At 42.0% G+C, this 25,509-nt stretch overlaps 1 protein-coding gene across 3 annotated transcripts in view; it reads left to right on the top strand.

The window, feature by feature from the left end:
* Window positions 1-11,609: 11,609 nt before the first annotated feature.
* Window positions 11,610-25,509, top strand: part of SLC9A9 (solute carrier family 9 member A9) — a 325,761-nt gene continuing 311,861 nt past the window's right edge. For all 3 annotated transcript variants that reach the window (XR_012646757.1, XM_075003792.1, XM_075003793.1), the window contains exons 1-2: window positions 11,610-11,893; window positions 19,051-19,253. Coding sequence is in view for 2 of the 3 variants with exons in the window: in XM_075003792.1 (XP_074859893.1) it covers window positions 11,725-11,893; window positions 19,051-19,253 (372 nt within the window). In the remaining variant the exon portion in view is untranslated. The remainder of the gene's footprint in view (window positions 11,894-19,050; window positions 19,254-25,509) is intronic.

Genomic DNA, 25,509 nt, shown 5'->3' with positions numbered 1-25,509 from the left:
AAGTTGAACGTCGACGTTGCCAGCCCTGGAGGACGTGTAGACGTTGATGTCGCTACATCGAAATAAGCTATTTCAATGTAACATGCACGTGTAGACGTAGCCATAGTGAAACTTAAAACAAAAAGATCGGGACAGTGACAAATGCCAGGCCTAGCTAACTTTAGTGCTGGGGAATAGTATTTGAAATCTCTTCCTTATTTGTCATCATAGTGCCTAAGCGCCCCAGTCATGGCTAAGGGTCCCATTGTTCTAGGCACTATACAAACCTGTGAAGTTATTCTCCATTCAGCAGGCTGGCCACTCCTCCAGCCAAATACATAACTTGAGCCTGAACTTCTCTTCAGTGTACTCCTTTGTCAGTCTGGCTATGTCAAGATTACAGCAATTTGTTGACAGAAGTTTTTGTCAGAAGATATCTTCCAACAAAACTTCTGTCGACAGATCACAGCCAGGCTGCCAAGCGGATCACTCTTTCGATCCGTTCTGTCAACAGAGAACAGCTGGGTTGCCCAGCTGCTATCTCGACTCTCTCACAGTCGTTGGGAGGCAGGCCAGTCCTCGCCTACAGACAGCCCACCAACCTGAAACAAATTCTCACCAGCAACTAAACAACACACCACACTAACTCTAACTCAGGAAGCAATCCCTACAACAAACCTTGGTGCCAACTCTGCCCACATATCTATACCAGTGGCACCATCGCGGGACCTAACCGCATCAACCACACGATCAGGGGCTCATTCACCAGCACATCTACTAATGTAATATATGCTATCGTGTGCCAGCAATGCCCCTCTGCTATATACATTGGCCAAACTGGACAATCTCTGTGTAAAAGAATAAATGGACACAAATCAGATATCAGGAATGGTAACATACAAAAACCTGTAGAACACTTCAATCTTCCTGGGCACACAGTAGCAGATTTAAAAGTACCCATCCTGTAACAAAAAAACTTCTTCAAAAACAGGCTCCAAAGATAATCTGAAGAGTTACAATCCATTTGCAACTTTTACAACATCAATCAAGGAATGAACAAAGACTGGGAATGTCTGGCCAATTACAAAAGCAGTTTCTCCTTCCTTGGTGTTCACACCTCCACATCAGCTGCTGGAAGAGGGCTCATCCTGCCTGACTGAATTGACCTCATCAGCTCTGGCCTTCTTCTTGATTGGTACTCCCTTCTTTTCATGAGCCTGTATAATTACACCTGCCTCTGGAACCTCCACTACATTGCATCTGATGAAGTAGGTCTTTGTCCATGAAAGCTTAAACTCCAAAAATCTGTTAGTCTATAAGGTGCCACGGGAATTCTTGTTCTCTTGACAAAACAGCCAACCAGAAGCACAGCAGATGGGGCTGCCTGGTGTCACAGAAGCTGTGTGTGTCAACATGGGGTATCCCGGAACATCCAGGCCAGCTTTCTGTCAACAGCAGTATTATGCCTCATGGGGAATGGGGTAAGACCGTCAACAAAAGTGCCACATTCAGTTGATTTATTTTCAACAGAACACCTCGGGAATCTAGATGTTCTCCAGCTTTTGTTGACAAAACCCTCTAGTGTAGACATAGCCTCTGTCTCCTCCTCCTATTTTCTGTATTGGGACTACCTCAGTTTGCAGAATTAATTAAATGTAGCAGTTTTAAAATAAGTATTCATGTTCCTCCTTAATTTGAGAGGTACAGGTATAAAAAAATTTAGCTTCCCTAATATTTCCCAGTAGTTTAGCTCTACCAATGAAGTGTATATGGCAACTAAAGACTGGTGAGTTAAGCACAGGGCTGGGAGTCAGGAGACATTGGTTCAGACACTGACTCATTGTCTGCCTGCTGGCCAAGATACTTTTTCTGTATCATGGTGATGAAGATGACTCTAATCCTCATTGCAAAAAATACATCTCCACTACCATCAGGGCTGAAGCACACATGGGGGCAAAAAAATAGTGGGTGCCCACCAGCCACAGATGTTCAGTAATGCTGTTAAACACCTGCTCATTTGCCACAGCCAAACAACCATTTGGTGACTTGGGGAGGGCAGAGACCAGCAGGGGGCCTGATGGAGGAGGTGCACTGAAGACAGTGCATCAGGGGAAGGGGTGGAGTGGGGTCAGGAAGAGGTGAAACAAATGTGGGGCTTTCGGAGAAGGGGAAGAGTGGGGGCTGGGCCACAGGGTGTAGCACCCCCAAGGGAAATTAGAAGTTAGTGAGCTTCCCAATGTAGGGAGACAGGCTCATGGTAGTGGAACTTAATTTACTGTGCTAAAAATAGCAGTGAATTTTGTAAATCAGGTTTCAGTGCAGGCTGTCAAATCTGGGGGTCAGGTAGATTGAAGAGTCTGAACTGCAGTGTCCACACTTACTTTTAGCAAGAGTTTGTCCACCCAGACTGTGAGGCTTACCCACAGCTGCAGAGGAGAGGTGTCTTTTGAATTCTGTACCTGAAGCACTGCATAAAATGCAAAGTAGTGTAATCCAAGTGCTAAGGGTTATACTAGCTCTCTTAGTACAAAAGCACTAGTGCAGAGCAACAGGTGTGATTTCTTCAATAACTCCACAACTCACATGCAATTTGGGTCAAGCTGTGCCAGTCTGGTCTGGTCAAAAATCACCAGCCTTGCAGAATGGTTTATTAAACTTAACTTTCTTCCAGGTATAGCTCATTCCTCCTTTCTGTGTAGAGGTGAGAAGACTGAGGAGCTCATGAATTGTGTGAATAGAGTACTGCAAGCCTCAAATCCGGGCTGTGTTTGCATAGATTTGAGCTTCAGAAGGAATGCTTTACTCACCTATGTTTTTCTAGCATGAGGCTTAAGGCTTTTACTCACACTATTTTAGACAGCTGTGCCTATGGGTCCATGTTTTGTAGATCATATTGCTGTGTCAGATCCTGTTGTATGTCTGTGTGGAAACAGGATGGACAGTTTTATAGACATGCACTTTGTACCTCAGAAAAAAATCTTATAGCAATTTTGGTTTTATCTTCCAAATAGAACAATAAGTATTGAAAACCCCCACAACTCAGGGAGAATTGTAATGTGTTTCTGTGGGCTTTCTCAGGCCCAATTCACTACACCTGCAGGAGGTGTCAGGTTTGTGAGGAAGAGGAAAAACCCAACTCAGAAGGGGGCTGAGTGGAAGGAAGAAAATGAGAGTGAATTGAAAACAGGAGCTCCTTGGAAAACCTAGCTTGTTTTCACCTTTTTGAGGGAAGGTAGGCCAGATGATAGGTGTCAACTCTGTGGGTGCTCTGAGGCTGCAGCACCCATACGGAAAAATTAGTGGGTGCTGATACCCACTGGCAGCCAAGCTTCCCTCCCTGCCTCTTTCTTCTTCACTAACCAACTCCTCCTCCCACCCTCCCAGTGCTTGTGGAGTGCTGAGAAAAGCAGATTTGTGCAGTCAGGAAGCTGAGGGCATGAAATGGAGCCAAGTGGGGTAGAGCAAAGGTAGAGCTTGGGGGAAAAGGTGGAATGGGGATGGAGTTTGTGGTTGGGTGAGAGAAGAGGAACTCGTTGCCTGTGGGCCACGTGTGAGACTAATGCTACTTATGCCCTTCTCATTGCTACTCAGTGACACTGTGGCAGGTAACGGTTGGCCTGAGCAAGGCAACAACCAAAGAACCCCTCTTTTTGTTTTAAGCTGACCAAGAGCTTGTAGTAGTTTGTTTTGAGGTCAGGAGTGACCTGGGTCACAAGCGCCAATTGTCAACATGCTATTGTGGCATTACCCAGAGATGTTTCTTGTGACCTAGCTCAAGGGGAATCTAATGTTGTATAGGTATACAGACTTAGAATCATAGAACACTAGGACTGGAAGGGACCTCGAGAGGCCATCAAGTCCAGCCTCCTGCCCCAATGGCAGGACCAAGTATTGTCTCAGCCATCCCTGATAGACATTGATCTAACCTGTTCTTAAATATCTCCAGCAATGGAGATTCCACAACCTCCCTTGGCAATTTATTCCAGTGTTTGACCACCCTGACAATTAGGAACTTTTTCCTAATGTCCAGCTTAAACCTCCCTTGCTGCAGTCTAAGTCCATTGCCTCTTGTTCTGTCCTCAGAGGCCAAAAAGAACAAGTTTTCTTTCTCCTCCTTATGACACCGTTTTAGATACCTGAAAACTGCTTTCATGTCTCCCCTCAATCTTCTCTTTTCAAAACTAAACAAGCCCAATTCTTTCAGCCTTTTTCATAGGTCACATTCTCTAGACTTCTCATTATAATAGTATTATGTGGGGAAAATAGTAACGTGGGTACACAGCCCACTGCCAGAAAAAAAAAACCCACTCTAAGACTAGTTTGGTTGGAACTTGTCTGAAGACCTTTATCCCTGGATTATACATCAGCTACTCTCAGCCTTAGATTCTGAATGCATGGGTCCTCCTTTTGAGTGTCCTACCTATGCCAGAACTGCTCCAGATTATCAAAACCACTCATTCAATGCAGCTGTAGGCCACCAGCAGCTTTTTCTTGCAGGATGACACTAAGCATAGCAAGCTAGATGCTTATTCACAGGAGTACAAGTTTCCGTAGTAGCCTATATTTGGAAGATGTACAATAGCTGCTTGGTGTATGGTGTTGCTGCAGTCATTTACTGGAGGGAGTAAAATAAAATTGAATTACCACTGATGACACAAGATGCCTGTTAGCAAACATCTTGCTGTGATTGTTTTCAGTTGATGTAAATCAATGTAACTTCACAGTCAAGGTAGAGAGGTTTTTGTTTTTGTTTTTGTTTTTGTTTTTGTTTTTTTACAGTATGGAATCATACTTATGCCAGTTTATAGGAAATGGTCCATTTAAGACATTGTCTGTGCTAGTAGTGACTTTAACTCATTTAAAACTGTAACTTTTCCCTGTGTCTGTGAAAGTCAGATTATTTTATTGAGATAAGTTATATTACACAGTAACTACTAAAAATGTTCAGTTTCCATATATAAAAGTGGCACAAAACAGCTAAATTGACATCAATAGTTAGTATTATAGTTATTTCCTTGGTTTTAAATAGCACTTATCATTCAAGAATCTCCAAGTTCTTTACAGCCATTAATTCTCCCAGAGGCTGGGAGGAAAGCAAGTCCTGCTCTTTGCAATCTTAAATATGAGAGAGCACTAAACATCTGCAGGCTGGACTGATGGTTTTCCACAGATGGAGGTGTATTGTGGCAACCAGTTGTAAAAGGTCATCCAAAAGTATCCTGTGTGTTTTGAGTGTCAAGAATGCTGTAATTTGTTATTTTTAATCACTTCTTCTTAGTGTATTAATGCTATGGCTGAATCTGATGATTTTGTGGATAAGAAAGTGTGGGAAGCAGGAGGAGGAAGACAGTTTTTATGAATATATTCAGAACTAATTATTTTGTAAAGTTTTTATATTATCTTCAAATACCGTAGCTTTCTGATTTGTTTTTTGGAAAAATGTCAACATTGATCAATGCCATTTCCTTTAAGTTCTGTTTGTATATGTATTCTCAGTTTTAACTTCAGTCTTTTTGGGTGGCTGGCTAGTTAGCAAGGAAAAATGTGTGACCCTGCAATGGGGATGTAGTATACCTATAAATCTTCAAAGCCTCCAAACTGTCTTGCTAACAACTGAAATGTGTGACAAATGACCACACATGTGGACACCTGGGTTTTGCTGAATAATTGCTAGGAAAAAATAATACCTATGTTAAGGGAGAAATCTATTACAGTATATGCAACCCACATAGAGCTCACTGTGAAGGCATCTTCAGCTGGGATTGACTGCTGGATCCCAAGTTCTAGGTTAGGCCTTTACCACTTGAACTACAGGAATAATTATTTTTAGTCTATATGACCCAGTGATAGATCAGAGATGGGCAATAAAAAAGTGGCAGCCCACCAGGGTTAGTCTCTGTGGGCTCCCACCTCTATATTTACCTGTGTCTCCACAGGTGTAAGGTGATTGCAGCTCCCATTGTTTGCAGGTCGCTGTTTGTGGCCAATGGGAGTGGCAAGTGGTATGGATCAGGACACTGCCTGCCATTCCCATTGGCAATGAACTGCAACCCATGGCCAATGAGACATGGCCTGATACCTGTAGAGGTGCAGATAAATATACAGGTGGGGGTGCCACCAGGGACTAAGCCTGGCAGACTGGATCGCACTTGCAGGCTGGTATTTCCCAACCCCTCCATTAGATGGAGACTTATTACACTTTCCCAGTGGGCTACACAAATTTTTGCTAAACAGCACTTGCAAAGTGAGACGTCTGAGTCCACCTCTTGGTCTTGGAGTGAAGTGATTCCAACTAGTTAGAGGTAAACTAGCCAATACACATATAGTACATTCAGTCTGAAAGGCCATGTGGCTCAGTGGATAATTTTCACTTTGCCATATAAGACATGTGAGGTGAAATTCTGTGCCCAAATTAAATCAATAAGAATGCTGCCATTGACTTCAAAGGGACCAGTTTTTTAACTCTGGGTTCTATTCCTAACTCTGCCTGACATGATCTGCAACTTCAGTATTAATTTATTTGTGAAATGGTCGGGTGGTTTGCTGCCTTGTAAGGTTTGGGCTTAATCACTAATGAAGTCTACAAAGTCCCAGGAAAGATAAACAGCAGTCGATAGAAGTGAGACTTGAATTAAGGCTGAATAGACAAACTGAACCCACCAACGTACAAATTGTCCCACAAGGTCCGTGCAAAAGGTCAGCTTTTCAGGCTTCACTGAATCTATAAATTAACAGTTATGTCAAATTTGTCTTAATTAGCACATCTGGCTGCCTCCTGGCTATTACTGTACCAAAGCTTGTTCCAGAACTCTACTTGAAGGACCTTTTAAAGTCCTTCAATCTGGCCATTTCACACCAAGAAGCCTTCATACTTCAGAAAGTCTATGGAATTTAAAAGTAACAGTAACACTGCATAGCACCCTGTAGTCTCACCCATCACCTGTGACTAAAACATTTTGTTTTGGCTTTAAAATATGGCAGTGAAAAAAAAAATGACCAGAATGATCCAGGCTTGGAAGATGAGCTTTCTGAAAGCAGTGGTCCAACAGCAGTCTAAATCTAGACTGAGTTTTAATATGCTGATATTCTGCATAATCAAAATAGAGCATGGATCATCTGTGACCATCAAGTCAATGTGTGTTGAGTGCTTGAGTCAGGACAGAAGGGTTCCAGCATGAATCAGAACTGTTTAAAAATTTAATTCTGACTCTCTTGGAGCATTTTTAACAGCATGTGTATTGCCTCTACCCGCAAATAAGAAAATGCTTGAATCAGCAGAACAGTCTGAGATAGCATGTGGATGGAGAGTCAGATATTGACCAAAAATGGTCTGAATAAATAAAGGAGAAAAGTGGGGAAGCAGAGGAAAAGTGGGGGAGCAGAGAGGGGAGTGGCTGTAAACTAAACAAAAAGAGTTTAGCAGAAAATCAAGACTGTATCCTTTTGATGGCTGAAAAATACAGTGATTCAGGTGACCAACATGAAACGTAGTTTAAAAAAAATAATTCCTTAGACATGATGGACGTGCCTGCTGAAAATTGACCATATGCTAAATGAATTTCTAAAGGGTCAGCTGAGGTCAAGGATAAAATCGTATGTTGCTTCAGGAAGAAATTATTAATAAAATGTGGAATTCCAAGAAGCAAACTGCAGCATTTTGGGGCTGCACATCTGGATTTTTCACAAAGAGCAGCTCTGACAGATGGCTGTGTCTGGACAGCTGATTTATAATTATGTTTTATATTTCTGACAGGCTGTAATCTCTGGGGGCCCAATGTTGCAGAGTGCTGAATATGATCTAGAGAGGTACTTATCCCCCTCCCTGATCCTGAGTCCTGAATGAATATCCAGTATTTCTGTATTGAGTCTGACAGCTCCCAATGTGATTGATGTGGTCTGTTGTAAAAGCCCAGATGTGCTTTGATAAGCATACTTTGGCCTAACAGCCCCTCCTGGGGTTGCTAAGAGAGAATGATGAGTAATTCACTCGTAAGGGAAACCAGTTTGGCCAGAGAGAACATCTCCAGTCTTGCATTTTGAATCCAGTTTCCACAAGTGAGATAGATAAGATCTATTCTAACAAAGAACCCCAGTTACTGTGACTGAAGCCGCGTCTACACGTGCACGCTACTTCGAAGTAGCGGCGCCAACTTCGAAATAGCACCCGTCACGGCTACACCTGTTGGGCGTTATTTCGAAGTTAACTTCGACGTTAGGCGGCGAGACGTCGAAGTCGCTAACCCCATGAGGGGATGGGAATAGCGCCCTACTTCGATGTTCAACGTCGAAGTAGGGAACGTGTAGACGATCCGCCTCCCGCAACATCGAAGTAGCGAGGTCCTCCATGGCGGCCATCAGCTGAGGGGTTGAGAGACGCTCTCTCTCCAGCCCCTACGGGGCTCTATGGTCACCGTGTGCAGCAGCCCTCAGCCCAGGGCTTCTGGCTGCTGCTGCAGCAGCTGGGGATCCATGCTGCATGCACAGGGTCTGCAACCAGTTGTCGGCTCTGTGGATCTTGTGTTGTTTAGTGCAACTGTGTCTGGGAGGGGCCCTTTAAGGGAGCGGCTTGCTGTTGAGTCCGCCCTGTGGCCCTGTCTGCAGCTGTTCCTGGCACCCTTATTTCGATGTGTGCTACTTTGGGGTGTAGACGTTCCCTCGCAGCACCTATTTCAATGTGGTGCTGCCCAACGTCAACGTTGAACGTCGACGTTGCCAGCCCTGGAGGACGTGTAGATGTTATTCATCGAAATAGACTATTTCAATGTCGCTACATCGAAATAAGCTATTTCGATGTAGCGTGCACGTGTAGACGTAGCCTTGAAAGACATGACAGACTGGGTCAGTGAAGGAGGGTGTGGTCTGTCAGGGTATGTCTGCACAGCAAGGAAACACCTGCAGATATGTAAACTTCAGGGTTTGGACTGGAGCCCAAATTCCGAACCCTCCCATCAGACAAAGTCCTAGAACTCAGGCACTTCCCCAAGCCTAGAAGTCTCTACAACAGTGGAACGGCTCTGTAGCTTGAATCTGTGAGCCTGAATTGTCTGGCGCAGGCCAGCTGTGGGTATTTAGTTGCTTTGTAGACATGCTTGAGTTCTCTCACACGAGAGAGGGAGGAAGGAGACTGCTGAAATAAGTTGAGCACAAACATCTCAATGGCATGATTGTTGGCTAACAAGAAACATTTCCTTTAAATATGCACATTTCTACACTGTCAAAATCATCCCACCCAATTGCATTTAGTGTGTCTCTCCATGGTACAAAAAGAATCTGCATATAGTCAGAAAAAATGACTGAGAGTCAAGACATAATTGTTGTGGTGATTGTCATAATCCTTTCATATCAGAGAAGTTATTTGTGTATGGGGAGCCAATAGTCAAATAGCTTCATTGTGCTACCACAGAAAAGGGACGTTAGGCACCCATATTCTTGCCTCTAATGTCAACAGGTCCTGGTCATATGGACAAAAGTCTTATACTTCAGATATTAAAGACACTAACATTTTACATGCTTCTGTTTTCCCAAGGGCATGTGATTTATTGGTTTGGGGGGTTCTATATAAAATCATAACCATAGAACAGAATTGTGCTGGGGTTTTTTGTTTCGTTGGTTTGTTTTGGGGGGGTTTTTGGTTTGGTTTGTTTTTGGCATTGAGAACATTAGTGGTTTCAGATACAATCTACAGGCCAGTTTCCATAGTCCCAGTGATTTTCAAAAAGTTCCTGCTATCTGTGATATGTTTAGGCTGTCTTAGTGAAAAGCTGCAGTATCAGACATGCACAGCCATTATTGAGCTAATTCTTTAGCAAGCAGGAAGAACGGCACATGAGAACTTCCTGCAACTTGCCACACACAGATACTGGTGGGAGAGCTCTGTTTTTTCTTCTAATATATTGCTTAGTCATATTGCTACAAATAGTCATTTCTGAACTGAGAAAACATTGTGCAAATCAGATGTCCTATCTCTCTCCCTCTCTTGCACTGATATCTTTATGCTCATCTGGCTGTAATGTTCTGGGAAGAGTTTTGCTTCAGGAGGGTAATCAGAATCCCTCCACCTTGTCATCATGTATTATTTTGCTATTTCCATGGTAATGGATAATAAATATTCAACTATCTAGTTCAAAATCCGTTTTGTCTTTTTTTTTCTATTTTTTCCTGTATTATATGGCTAACAAGGGATTTTTGAACTGGTTTTGCCTATTTTTGAATTCACTCAGACTTCACGGGCTCAAGAGAGAGGCTTGAATTCAAATGTTCTGTCAGAGCTTACATCCTGCCTATGAGCAATCATGAGAGGAACAAAGCAGAGGGGAAGGAGAAAATGATGTTCAGGGCAGTGGGGTAGAGCAAAATTACAACAACACAATGAGTGGGTGTGGAATGGTATAGAAAAGATGTGTGAATGTGTGAAGTGACACTTTAGGAGTTTGAAAGGGCACTGTCAGCTCAACTTTGGCAGCAAATGCAGGTTTTCTGCAAACGAACTTGTATGGAATCTGAGCTGAAGAGAAATGCTTTACTCTTCTTTTTGCATAATACTCCAATGACCAGAGGTGGTTTTTAAACACATGAATATGTCCCTCTTGCATCTGCAGCCCAAACATTGGAGCACTGAGCTAGGACACCAGAACCTGACAGTGAAATTGACTAGCAAAAGCTGTGAAACTAGCCAGTTATTACCTAAGGTGAATGAAAATTGGCAACAGCATAAATGATTAAAAACTACTTTCTAATTTGTATTCTGATTTTCTAAGTATGGTGCTTCGTGTCAGCAGCCCCCTGCATTTGCCGTGTCCCGGGAGTCTGTCCATGCAGAGCTCATTGCAGAACTGGGGCCTAATTTTGAAATCTTCATTATTTTTTTATTTTGTCTTTATGCAGGCAAACTCCTAGGTCATGTCTACACTAGTCCAAATCTTCGAAATGGCCATGCTGATAGGAACAAGGGGATTTCAAAGTTGGCGGGGTCCTTCCGAAAAGGACCCCTGTCTGAATGAGCCACGCAGCAGCGAAAAGCGGGAATTTCGAAGAGCTGCGGCTGGCAGCATGCTAATGAGGCACTGAATATGCATTTCAGCGCCTCATTAGTAATCTTCGAAATAGCAATTTGCATGGCCATTTAGAAGATTTGGGCTAGTGTAGGCATAGCCGTAATGTAGCAAGCCCACAGCTTCCTTGCTTGTGACCAGCACTTTAGAGTTCTAAATTGAAAAGATTTTTTTTAAACTGTTAAAACATAACCAGCTTGTCACTTATGCCATTTATTTAACATCAGTTTTTAGTTCCACATAGGTTTGCCTATGTTAGGTGCTCAAGGTTCTCCTAATATGATTTTTATTAAAAAGATGAAAAATGCAGGAATAAAATGTTGTGGGCACAAACTAGCTTTGCAAACAGAAAATAGCTTTTGAAAGGACCACAGAGGTTTTCTTAGTTCACAGAGCCTCAAACTCCATAAGGTTTGTGCGTCTCTATTTAAAACAAGAACAACGTAGTGATGCAAATATAACATTACAAATGAGACAGGACAGCTTTAAGAAAGAAACAGGAAGTTGTAACTAGAATCCATCTGAATTCTGAGCTCGGGGAGTTTGCCGTGAGGCTGCAAATAAAGCAGATGTGTTTGTGAATTTCAGTAGAGTCTGGACTTTTATTTATCAAAGTTGATGGTATAGAATTTTACCTGTGGTGTTATCTTTATTTTGCATTTTGTTCTTTAAGTGCTCACACAAGGGGAATGAAATGGAGAAAATAAGCAAATATATAAGAGATGAAGATCATTTTTATCATCAGGGAGCTGTGGAATTGCTGGTCTTTAACTTTTTGCTCATTCTTACAATATTAACAATTTGGTTGTTTAAAAATCATCGATTCCGCTTTTTACATGAAACTGGAGGAGCTATGGTTTATGGTGAGTATAAATTCAAGTGTCAGTTTAGTATTAAACTTGTTGCATGTGTATAATTAGACACTTAAGCTGAAGTGCTGGCAAAGCATAGAAAATGTACTGAATGAAATGCCACTAGCCCATTGGAAGGTGCAGTTGAAAATTTAACTCTTTAACTTTAGGTTGACTGGTCAATGGAACAAATGTCATGAATAGGTCATCATAGCACTGTGCACGTAATGTACTTCCATCAGTAGATCTGAATCTAATAACCTTTTGGGCGTACAGAAATATAGGATGCCTTTTTCATAAGAATGAAGTAGCAGATTGAAAGAGATGATTTTATAATAATATAATACATGCTTGTGTGTGATAGTGTGATGTGAAGTCATGGCAGGAATCTATCAGGACCTCTTGGTTCCAGTCCTGTGGTCTGATGCAGTTTTTTTGACAAGCTGAAGATTTTTGTTGGTTGGTTGTTCTTTTTTTGTTTTTGTTTTTTATTGTGGAAAAGCAGACTTTGAAAAGTGGCTCTCTGACTTCCCTAAACGTTTCCAGTATATTAGTACTTCAGTTTGCATCTACTGTTCTAATATTCCTTGACGTAATTTTTCAATATTCTATTTAACTCATGCATGGGACCCTCTGTGTAGCCTGCAGCAATGTCAGTTTAACTATTCTATGGAGAGAAGTGGTGGGCAGGGGTGGGGGAGAACTGTTTCTACAGTTCTTCCTGTCACTCTTGTTTCACTTTCAGAAAAAGTTGTGTGGTCTCCATTTTGCTTTTCGGAATACATGTCCCAATGATGCTGTCAAGGCTGGAAAAAAGGATACAGATTATCATTTTATGCCTTTAGCATCCTAGCCACAATGACTTGGACTTTCTAATGTCTGTTTTGATGATGCCGAAGCATACATTAAGAAAGTCACATGTTTAACCTGTGGCATGCCAAAAAAGTGGGGCGGAAAAGCAATTTAGGTTGTATATCCTAAAAAAAATTTACTTGAGCCTGATTTTCTGACAGTTGCATGCACTATTCCCATTGAAGTCATTGACAATTGCCTGCATAGGACTTGGGATAATATGGCCCAGGATTTCAAGATTGTTGGAGCTTAAAATGTGACGTTTAGTTGCTGTTCCACAATAGCAGTATCTTTTTAAAGCAGGAGGGATAGCGCTCATTGGATGGTTAGAGCTGAGGTCTATCAGTCTTAACATTGTCCCTTTTAAAAGTGTTAATTACACACATGAATTCTGAAAAGTCATAGCAACACAGGATTTACCCTTTAGTACCAGATACTTGACCTGATTAAGTCACTTCCTCCCTCTAGCAATGACCTGATGCTTCAGAAGAAAGTAAAAAACCAAACAAATGAAATCTCGTATCAAGTCACTCACCATATTCTAAATAGGTGGGTGGGGAAGAGTGAGTGTTTCTTTCCAGCACACCTGTCCCTGTGCCTGTTTAGAAGATTATATTCTATAACATAACTCTCTAGGGCTTACTGGAAAACAAGGAGAATGGTGGAAAAGGAATTTGTGACAATCCACCCTATTTAATTTCTTTTCTAACTTCTTAGATCTTATGGTCCTTGTCACGTGTGTAATATATTGCAAATAAACCAACTGAGATTTAGAAACAATGCTTGATAGAAGATTACAGTTTGCTACTATTGTACACATTTTAGATATTCTACTAAAATAGCTTTTATAATATGAAATCACTTCTAATTGCAAATGATTTTATACATATATATATATATATATATATATTTGTCTGGTTTTATTCCATTAATCTCTGCATGTGGGAAAATACTACCCAATAGTTTTATTATATCCACAATAGTTTTATTCTGTCCAACCAATAAAACATAACATTTTTTTCCAGGATTTACACACACAACCCTTCCCCTTACCATCCTTTGCTTCTGCTTTAGGGCCTCAGGTGTACAACTGGTAATATTACTTGCAGAGTTAGACACAAACCAAAACCTGAGATTCAAACCCTGTTTTTGCCTGTGTTTTGGATGGGATCTGCACTGGGTTCTCCATCTCTGGCTCATTTTGAGTATAGTTATCAAAACTGATAGGAGACATCAAAACTAATAGGAGGTGGGGCATGCAATAAAATTTGATATAAAAATGTTGCTAGATAGTAGTAAATGATTTATTTCTTAAGGAATAATATGGCTGTAGCACTTACGTTGTCACCAGAAATGTGTTGCAGTGATACAGCAATCGTCTCTTATAAATCCTCCTGTGGAACTTTCATTAATTTTCTCAGTCAGGGGATTTGAATCCCTCAATGCTTTGCTCAAATTTAAAACATCTCAATATTCCTTTGAGAGCTCAAGAGACTTAAAAGCTCCATTAATGCTCTGAGAATATTGATTGTCAATATATGCTCTACTTAATGCTAGCCATTCACAGTATATCAACAGATAACCACAAAATTGCCTGTTTTATTTGTACTCTAAAACCATGAACAATACCATTAAGCATCTGTGTGGGCCATATGCTACCATGACCCATATTGCATCTGAGGATAGGATCCCAACAAGGGAAAAAGCAATGTGAGTCAGGCTTGAATTTCAGTTGTCTGTTAATAAAGGTTGATTTTGATTTCCTTCTTGGAATCTTGATGATAATTTAAGACCTTAAAAAGCACCATTCCTGCAAACACACCTGTATGAATATATTCAGGTCATACCATAGCTCTGTGACTTCTTTGGAAAAGTGCAGTGAAATGCCAGACTAGCCACATCTGAATATTATCCTACCTGTCGAGAGAGAAGCTACTGAAGGCTGTTTGTGACTACTGTTGCAGGTATCATATCCTGCCAGGACACATAATAGCTGCCTTTATAGCTTCCCATCTTTAACATGTCACTGCTGTTTGAAAATAAGATAAACAAGAAGTAAAATTAATGGATTTTTTAATAGTATAACAGAGAACAAAATTTGTCCCAGTCTCAGTTTCCCTAGATGTGCTGTCAATCTAGATTTATGTAGGGAATAATGCCTCTTCTGGGTGATCTAGTTTTTAACCAAAGGCCCAATGAAAATACAAGCAAACCTTCACAACATCTTGGCTGGGAGACCGTCATTCTTGATTTATGTTGTCTGCCTAGTCTCCCACTCCCCTTCGTCAGGGTTTTCTTGGCTCTGGTCCCATTCCTGGAGCTAGGTCCCTTGTCACTACTTGAGAAGAATGCTTCCCTAGAACCAGGAGTCTGCAGAGATCTACCAACTGCAGCTCTTCTCTGGGACAGCATTCAGCTGAGAGCTGAGCTGCCTGACACAGTTGGGAAGTTCCCTGTCCCTTGGAACATGCCTTCCAGGATGCTTCTGGTGAGCTGTCCAGGGATCTCCCCTGCTCGGGATCATCTTGTCTCTAGGATCCCTACTTGTTAAGTCCTGGCAACCCAGCTAACTAGCTGACAAGCAACTGACTAGGAATTCAGTTGTTTCTAGGTGGATCTGACTTGACTCATTCTCCCTACAGGGACCTCTTGCAGGTTGCCTGATTCTGGACTTCCCTGAGAAGCTGCATATAGTTACAACAGTAACTAAAATTTGGTTTTCTGTATACAATATATACTATATTTCTCAAAATATTTTATGAAACAGCAGTATATGCAATGGCAGCACAGAGGCTGCATAGGCAAAACATAGATGCCATTTTAGAGCTACAGGGTCCCAATGTTGCCAGCATTTATCATTTTGTCAGGAGTCTCATGTCATTAAGTGTTTTCCATAAATCACCTACACCTAAAGGCAATTAATTAGGAAAGAATCTCATCTTTTACTTTTTTCATTTAAAAAAATATGAGGTGCTCTAGCCTTAGTGGTTGTGAAGAAAAGCTTAAAAATGTGAACTAAGTGAATCCAAAAACCCCAACCCAGAAGTTTAAAGTATCTAAGTTTTACTCTTAAAAATTCTTTTCTAATTATTTTGTTGACTTGCCTCATGCTTTTTAAATGCTTCGGACTGGCCACATTGGGATCCCTGCAACTAAAATGACTGTGGTAGTGAGAGACCTCCTAGTAAAGATGGCCACCATCTCCCATTGTTTCAGTAGGAGAGAAATGTGGGTGACTCAAGGAAGACAGCTGCCCTGGAAAGCGGGGAAAAATAGTGTGAGGAGACTGGGTGGGTATGGAAGGTCAGGAAGCAGAGCAGGATTGTAAAGTAGAGGATTAATATGGAGGCAAGAGAATTTTGAAGCTAAGTAGGAATGCTGTATGGAGTAAATTAATATTTAAGTATAGTGAGGGAACAGGTGAGTATGGAAGGACAGGAGAATTTAGAGGAGTAGGAAAGGAGGTGAGGAAATAGGCAAACCCATGATGGGGAAAGGAAATGAGGGCGATAGAGGTAGACTTTGGTTCATGGAAAGGAAGGGAAAATGTGGCATGCCAGAAGACTGAAAGGAAAGGCAAGGAGAATGCACAGGTAGGGAAGCAGTCAAAGGACTGAAACTGATGGTAGATAGACCCTTCTCTCAATCCCCAGACCCCAAGAGCTTGAGGCAGAAGGAAAGAGCTGAAGAGGAAAAGATGATAGTTCTGACCCCAAGGTCTGTGTGATGGTGGCATCACTTCCAAACATGCCGTGCATGTGCATTTTGAATGCGTGTAAGGTTGAATTTTCAGCCTATAAACAATACCTTGTGAGATAGACTGTTCCTCTAAAGGTTAAATCATTTGAAGTCTGACTGAAAACTCCTAACTATTTTAACCAGTTCATTCCCAGGGCTTTCAACTCTTGGGGTTGGCCATCAGGGTGTTAATATGTGGAACAGTTAGCGTCTGCTTCCATTTCCCCTTCATTTTCCTCCCTCAGGATTTTGCAGAAAGTTTGTATACCACCTCTTACTACAGCTAGATTTATTATCAGATTTATTATGTATATTTCATGCAACCTCAGGAAGAAACCTTTGAGCTTTTAGTTAGTTATCTGAATCCCAAGGGATTAAAAGAAAACATCCCTCCTTAATAGCAGAGTCAGCATTGTTGCTACTACACGATCGTTTCCTCACTCCATAGAGCTAAAATATTACGTATGATTTCATACACTAGTGGCAAGCACTCTTCAGAGACCTATATCATTGTCATCATCGTAGTATCTAGTTATTGAATGAAACTTGAATCTTAACTCCAACTTTTCTGACCCCTCTAGGTTACTGTCTCTAGTTAAGTTGCCTTCATATTTTCCAAAGGGCTCTAAACGTCTAGTTACTTAATGCTGTCCATCATTGTATCTGTGTATTTCCCAAGTGTTTATGGATTTATACTATTAGTCAATATTGTAGAATGAACCAGAAGGCATATGCTTGGGTAAGAACCAAAAATTGCCAGCATGCCTTTGTACTCATGCTAAAAGTGTATTATGGAATATTTTATACTCAAGATTAGGTTACATGAGTAATTAAATGGTTGGTTTTGTGCCTTGTATATTCTGTTTATTTGCTAAAAGCAAGAGGAATGTTCCACTGATTTGTCAAAAGCACAATGTTTAAGCTATGCCTGGGAACTGTGTGCTAAGAACACTTGCAGTAGGTTTTCATGTGTTTTATGAATTATTAACATTTAGAATAATATTGTTTGTGGTTGGCACAGATGTCTTATAACTGACACACAAAAACCAGGTAAGGAAAAAAGAGTGAGGAGCATTAGTTTTGTTGCTGGTGGGTTTTTTTGGTTTTTTTTTTCACTGGCACGAGGCCAGCTTTACACTAAAAAGTTAAACTGATCTAGCTACATCCCAAGGTCATTAAGCCAACTGAACTCTCAATGGGTCAAAAGTTCAATGGCAGAATTTTTCTATCTCCTCTTTCTTGGGCTAGGGGGTTAACAACAGTGATGGAAGAGACCCTCCCATCGCTTTACTGGGTGGCTTTATTGAAGCACTGCAATGGGGCTGTTGCACTGGTTTAAGTGTAGACATAGTCCAAATATGAGCTGAATTAAGCAGTTCAGAGTAGACGTGCTGAGAACTGCTTCCCAGTCCCACAAAAAGTATTAATCCTTTTGTGTTTGCTGATTTCTCTGTTCGATAACCCAATTAAGCTCAGTTTTCTGACATCTTATTGATAAATAAAATGAGCCCGTTGATTACCAGCAAGCCTCACAGCACTTATGGCAAATCTGGAAGTAGTATTTTCTCCACCTGAAGGACACTATAGATGACTTTGGCCAAAGTCCCACAGGAAGTCAACAGCATAGGTTATGTCCCCACTGCAGAGGGGGGTGTGTGTGTGTGTGTGTGTGTGTGTGTGTGTGTGTGTGTGTGTGTGTGTGTGTGTGTGATTTGCAACTTTTAAAATCTCAAGTGGGTATGTCTAGTCTAGCTAGATCGCTTGCTGAGAATCAGTAGTGAGGATGTGGCAACAGAAACTACACAAGTCCACCTGACTCCCCTGAGCACGTGCTTGCTTGTGCAGTTCCTGCTGAAGCCTGTGTTGCTGTGTCTTCACTACTGTTTTTAGCAAGGTAGCCAGAGTACAGCTAGAACAGGTATATCTATGTGAGGTGCAGCATAACCATAGTCCCAGCTGCTCTGAGGACATAGCTGCAGTCAGGAACTAAATCTAAGTTTCTGTGCTTCCACCACAACATCCCCTTTTTCCTTTGTTTCCATTTTATGTTAGCTATTTACATAGCATCATAACTGAGCAGAGTTCCTTAAAATATGCAGAAAGTGTCCTGGGACAGAGTAAGTGATGACACCAGAAGTCTTCAGAGTTGTTGAGAAAAGAACTTTCTCTCTCTTAGCCACGAAACAGCCTTCTTCTCTAAATTTGAACTTACTGCACATACCTTATTATGTATTCAGTGGCAGATTAACATGATTAGTAAAAACATCAGAATGACCCCAATACCTGGATCACAGAAGTATGATCTGTTCCAAGTACGTGTAAAACCCTCATGTCTGTCCCTGTATTCATCCAGAAATTGCCATATTCTTAGAACCATAGGATACTAGAACTCTTCATCATTCCATATTCCTCCATGCACTACTTCATGTAGTGCACCTCGGTGGTGCTGTTGGTGGAGGATGATCACCATTCTGGTGGTATAGGCACGTTATGAAATGGTGTATTCTTTACTTCTCGACCAAACCAAAGCTGCATCAGACACTTACAGTATTTTAACCTCTTGGGTTTTCAATCTTCAGGTCTCCTAATGGGATTAATTATACGATATGCAACAACACCAACAGACCTTGAAAGTGGAACTGTCTATGCCTGTGAGAAGTTGACTTTTGGCCAACCCACTCTACTTGTTAATATAACAAACCAAGTTTATGAATATCAGTACAAAAGGGAAATCAGCCAACGCAACGTTAATGCTCACCAAGGCAATGCAATGCTTCAAAAGGTAAAAGGCTTGTCCATCATTATCTTTGTGTAGTTGTTGCTTTATTAATATACACCAGAGCGAAAGGAGAATGCAGCTTTATTTATAGTATGATATTGACCCTGTATTCTGATTTTAGGATGACGGGAGGAACAGGAAGGAGAACTGACTGGAAACAGGAAATAAGATGAACTAGGTAGTCAGTTGTTGTGAAACAGAAAAGAATAATTGCTCCCAGCCCTGCTACAGTCTGGAGGCTGTCAATAAAACAATTGCCTGAGTTATCACTGCAGCCCCCTACAAATATTGGCTTTATCTTGAGATGGTCTGATCAGATCATATCACTGAATGATGGACTCAATGCATTTTACCAATCACTCACTGCAAAGCTTAGCTCCAAATCAATATTGTCATTACTTAAGCAGCTCTATTTGGAACCAAAATTTTCAAATTTAATGTTAGATTTCAAAATCTGAAGTTTATGTTTCTTCTCTCTGGTTTTTCTTTCCTAACTTTTAAAGAAAGAGAATATTGCAAGCTCTCAACAAGCGCCTTTCATAGCAGCGCATTTCTCATATTCTAAAGAGATATAAACCTTGTGCATATCAAGGTTCTAATCTTATAAGTAGGGTATTTCCCTAGCCCAACTGCAGGACACCCTGGGACAGTTCCCTGGCTATCCCATGCCTTGGGGCACTCTGAACAGGGTTGCTGGTCATGGGGGACCGTCCTGGCTTCCCCACACCTCAGGGTTTGGGAATGGGGTGGCAACGTCACCTGTGTTCCTCATGGCTCTCCTGATGTGCGTTGAGCTGGGAAGTGGGCAGCAGCCACGCTAGTGCTCCTTCTGGCTCCCCCCAAGGTACGGGTAACTGGGAACCAGGTGGCAGCTGCAGGCTAACGACAAGACTCCCTGCTGACTCCCTCTCCAATGAGGCCAGAGAGCACACGAATGTGTGCTTTCCAGCCAGCAGCTGTGCCTGCGCTGTTGTGGGGAGAAAGGGTCAGCTCAGCAGGGGACCTGAACACAGGGTAATTAGCCCCTTTGTTAAAATAAATCAGGATTCCTTCCTGGTACCCAAAATACAGGCTGTCCTGGTCAAAACAGGTGACAAAACAGGTCACCTTTTCTGTTTCTACACAGGCCACTTCCTTTGGAAGTGTCATGCTAATGCATGGAGCGAAAGATGTAGAAACGGCCCCTAAGTGTAAGAAATTGTTTAAACTAAGTGTTACTATACTCCCTTACTGCAAGACTTACACAGTCCTTGATGTGTGCTGTAATGGTAATTTTATTTAAACTTGGGCATTCTAGAGGTTCCCATGAGTAGAAGACAGTAGGGTTACCCGCAAGCTTAAAGCTATCCACTTACATATATTCCTTGCTAAATTGGAACCTGTATGTGTTTTGGTTATTTCAGACTGTTACCTCCCTCAGGAAAATCTAGGTTGTGATAGCAAAATTGGGCGGATACAGGATAATGCTGGGACCTCAGACTTAGTCACTTTATTGAGTCCTCAGGCTTTTTTCCTGTAAGACTATTGACACTAGACAGCTGCTTCTGGCAGGTGGTTCTGCACAGCCACAGCAATCAACTTTAGCAGAGGTGTGCTAGACGTTAGCAAACTAAAAAATTGCCTAGGGCCCTGAGCAGCTCCAGGGAGCCCCCACCCCCTTTCTTTTTAAACTGTAAGAGCTTGTCTGGTTGAGTATTGGGTGTTGGGGGGAGATTCCAGGTTGGGGCCCCCATGCGGGGGTGGGGAGGCAGCACTAGCTCTGCCCCTTAGCTCTGCAACTAAGTCCAAGTCAGCCTAGAAACTAGGAGCCATCTAGAAGCATAGAGAGTTTTCCTTAAATATCACAGTGGCAGTGGCATGTGTTTCAAGTGCATGAAGTGCCACCTTTTGCCTGACGTCCAGCTGTGTTCAGAGGCATCAAGCAGCATAGGATTCAGCATCTTCATCACAGCACTTGCTCTGCCCTTGAATAACTGCTATTCTAGAACGGAACCTCATAAATTGCACACTGGTATCAGCTGTCTTCTCGGGGAGCATCTGCCCTGCCTGACATCCAGAAAAGCGTGTCTCGCACCTCAGCTCTGTGGAGTTAGTGTGCTGTCTTTTTTTCAGGCCACTGGGAGGGTGGAATATGCTGCAGATGCTACTTCTGCAAACTGCACCTGCAGGACTATTACTCCACCTTCACTTGACATATGCAACAAATGCCCTTGTTTTTAAATAAAATTTCAGCAGAATTTAGGATGGGGAAAACAAGCCATGAAGAACCTTTCCTGCCTTTGGTTTAAATGTAGTAATAAAAAAATGCTTGTATTTTGGCTTATATCTTGATTTGTTTTATGCAAACTACAATTCCCCTTTGACTTCATAAAAGACTCCCAAGCCTCCTCAGCAGTGATTAGCCTGTGCCATGATTTATAATTTTTTGTGTGTCATAGGATTGTTTTGAATAACAAAAACATGCAATTAGGGTTTCTGATGCCTATGGAAAAAAGTTTAATGAATTTACTTACTGACTTAATTCCCATGTTAATGTGACATTTGAGACTCTTGATTTGGAAGAATTAGTAGTAAAAAGTTCTTTCTTCATCTTATTTCCCATAAAGTTGTCAGTGTAGCTAAATTTATCACATCCCATTATTTGCCAGCCAGTTCACATTAGTTTAATATTTCAGAGTAAGCAGAAAAGTTTAAAAAAAATGTGCTGAGTTCTCACTTCCTGTTTATTGAATCAAACTATCTGCTGGTAAGAAGACGGAAGCAATTTTGCAGTCTGGTCTGTTTGTTATAAAGCTAAATAATCCATCTAGCATATTGTAGCCATTTAAAAAAAAAACATTTTATCTGGATCAAGGAATTGCAAGCCATTACGCTAATGACATGTTGTTGTCACGTTTAAAGGTATTACATGTAGTAGAGACCCTGGACAGAACAATGAATTACACGGGCTTATTATAATGTCTTTTGTGTCTCTGTGCTCAGCTGTAAACAGGGTCATGTTGCAGTGGGAGTTACTTGAGATGAAGTTTAAAAAGCAGAACACTATCTTTGCTTTCTCTAGAGACCTGATTTTAATGGGAATATGGGCACTATACCACTGCCATAAAGTCTGACCATTCTTTCTTTTTGTTCAGACCTACGTTTGTTCTAACATGACATTTGAGAAACCATTTTAATGAGTGCTTATTTTATAATGCAAATGTACATTGTTTTTCTTCCCCAGTCTTTTGTTGAAGAAGCAAAAAACCACTGTAAAATACGTCTGTTTCATACATATAGAACATGGAATGCACTTTGTTTGAACTCTAGGCAATATTCCGTTTTAATCACGTCTTTGCTTTCCACAATGGCACTCACAGAACAAAATGTGTTCCCGACCACACCCAAAGCAGCTGGCTAGAATCCTTTCTGTGTTCTGACCCCTTTCCATCACATTCACACACCAAGAAGTGGGAGCTGGCTGTTGGTGTAAAGCTGGTTTATGGCAGCTCTTGTATTAGCAATCATCCCCACCCTGCTGTAGGGGCATGCCATGGAAGGAGGGGGCTTTCGGGGAGTTTGAATGGAACCGTATTCTGTGAATTTTCAGCTGCAAGAATGGGTTGCCAGGTACCCACAGCCCCATGGGGGTGGGCGGGCATGCTTCATGCATTGCCTTCATTCCCTCAAGCACTGTCCTTGCAGTTCCCACTGGTTGTGGTTCCCAGCAAATGGGAGCTGTGGGATGGAGCCAGGACTCAAGCAGGGGCAGTGTATGTAACCTCAGGCCACAGGGACCTCTTGGCCACTTATCCAAGCAAGTGGGAGCTGAGGCAGATAGGGAACAGACCTTAGGCTGAGCCCTGCTGCACCGCTGACTGGAGCTGTCAGGATCCATTTTGAAACAGGTGTTCCAGTTAAACACCATGTGACTAGCAACCCTAGGCACCAGGTGTCACATGGAATAAGATAGAACAGTCCCCAGGACAGGCACAAACGCTCAAGGAGAGTCAAGACAAATGAAGTGTTTTTCTTTTCTTTTGAATTTCTGTGCAAGAGATAAACTGGACAAGATCCACAAATTCCTAGGATTGTTACTCTAAATCGGCCTTGCCTACCAGCTACGCTATTTGTCATATCGAGTTCAAATCCCAAGGTTGCAATTCTTTACACAGATTTCATACATCCGTGAGAAAAAGGGATGTAGCTTTTTTGAAGGCAGTAGATCAGAGGCACCTGGGGAACAGCCCCCTCTATCCTGCTCTTGCTTCACCTCTGCTCTCCCCGACTGCCTGTTTCACTGGCAGTGCCACGCTGCTTCTGGGGAGTCCAGCTGTGGAGCTGCTCCTCCCCAGAAGGAGTGCAGCCCCAGAGTAGCACAAGCTAGAGCACGGCTCTAGATTGCTCTGCTCTTGGGCGAGACCACTCTGGGACAGGGCCAGGACCACCTCTACACTCATCCAGAAGCAATTCAGCACAGCTGGAGATCTCTGTGAGCTGGAGCTGCCTTGCTGCTCTTTTCCCCTTGTGGTGCTGCCAGTGAAGGGGTTGGGGGGGTGTTTTGTGTGTGTTTGCATGTGACCCTTGTACTTCCCTGGGAGCAGGGTTGGGGCACAGAGGCTCTGCCCACCCAGCACTCTTACCAGGAGGGAGTGGGGTTCAGTGTGGAGTCTCCATTTTTCCAGGGTCCCCAAGCACTGGCCCGTTGGCACAATTCACTGTCAGTTCAGGTAGCACATTTGTCCTGTGCTGCATATGGATCTCCTGTGGTTGCTGAATTTTGAGTTCAGCGTCCCATTGTTGAAATTCTATCAGGTCAAACTACTCAGGTTTAAACTGTATTGTTGCCACAGACAAAGGTGTGTTTATTTGTCATCCTGTCAGAAGTTCTGCTGGAGATAATCCAGATGCTGGTGGTTTTGAGCTAGAAGCTTAGGAGTGCCTTTTTATTGGATCACTGATTTTTGCAGAAGTCTTCTAAAATCTTCATTGTTCTTTCCACCTCCCTGTTATTCTGGAGGCAGTGTGGACTCCTCCTATCATGTTCAAAATCAAAGTTCTGTGCAAAACATAGGAATGTTTTAGAGGTAAATTGAGGCCTATTATCAGATATGTGGACTACAAGGACTCCAGCACTAATCAATGTATTGACTTTAGTTTCTGCATCACCTGTGCTGAAGGAGCCTGTGTAAGTTTAGCTAAATCAAACTACTGCGAGACGCAATCCACTATAATAATGCATCTGTTTATCATTTTGGCAGGAGGAGTTCAAAAGGATAAGAAGGTGCCATCCTTCAGAAGCAGGCATTCTGGCATATGAAAAGTCATTTTGGCCCTCTCAGTGTGGGGATAGATCAGTTGGAAATTGACTCCTTTGATAATGCTGAGTCTGTTTATCTCCAATTTGCTGAAATCCTTTAATTGCTGCAAGAGCAAAGTTTAGGCTTTGTCATCTTTTTCTAATGCTTTTTCATCTGCCATGAGTGGCTACCCCATCAAGGATCTAGATGACAATTCTGCTGCTATACGTGCTTTCTTTGGAATGTGTTCAGTAGTGGAAGAAAATCACATTAGCTATAGCCAAAATCTTTGAATCCTAACTGGAGGGTCATCCACTGGTTTTGCATCCAGTAAGAGCTTTAAATCCACTAAGAGCTTGTGGTCTGTTTCTTTGAGGGGCCCCTAGTGAACTGCCTAATTTGGACGTTCCCTCACTCATGGAGACTCTGCTGCAACACATTCTAGTTCTCTTTGTAATTGTGGAGGAGAAGAAGTGCTCTAATGACTCCAAGCCTGCAAATTTGGGCGGTTAACATTGCATCTCTGAACCAAAACATTTCCCACTACAAACAGACCATTTGGGAAAAGCATAGAAAGGAATGCATACTTTTGCAAATGGCACATGTTTTCCTATCAACCAAGAATTTTTCTGGGAGCTGTTAAATGACTGTAAACTTCTATCGAAAGAGTGATCTGAAATAGACTGGCATTTATGTTTAGTTTTTGGGTTGCCGAATCCTATAAGATGCTTAGGGCCTTTTGCATCTTGGTGAGCCCTCTGAACGGGAGGAAGTCTATCACTCAGACCTAGATCCACAAAAGGACTTAGGCATTGTAGTGCCTAACTTTTACGTTTCTTGTCAACCCCTGAAATCCATAAATGCTGAATAAATTGTCTAGGATCCAGTGTTGGGGCAGAAGGGTGACTGCAGGAAGTGGGAACACTAAAGCTAGTCCACTAGCCAGCGATGTGTCTAAACTAGCTGATAGCATTATGGGA

Source organism: Carettochelys insculpta, chromosome 10 (assembly GCF_033958435.1).
Source record: "Carettochelys insculpta isolate YL-2023 chromosome 10, ASM3395843v1, whole genome shotgun sequence".
Taxonomy (NCBI): domain Eukaryota; kingdom Metazoa; phylum Chordata; order Testudines; family Carettochelyidae; genus Carettochelys; species Carettochelys insculpta.
This window is presented reverse-complemented; position numbering and strand designations above follow the sequence as displayed.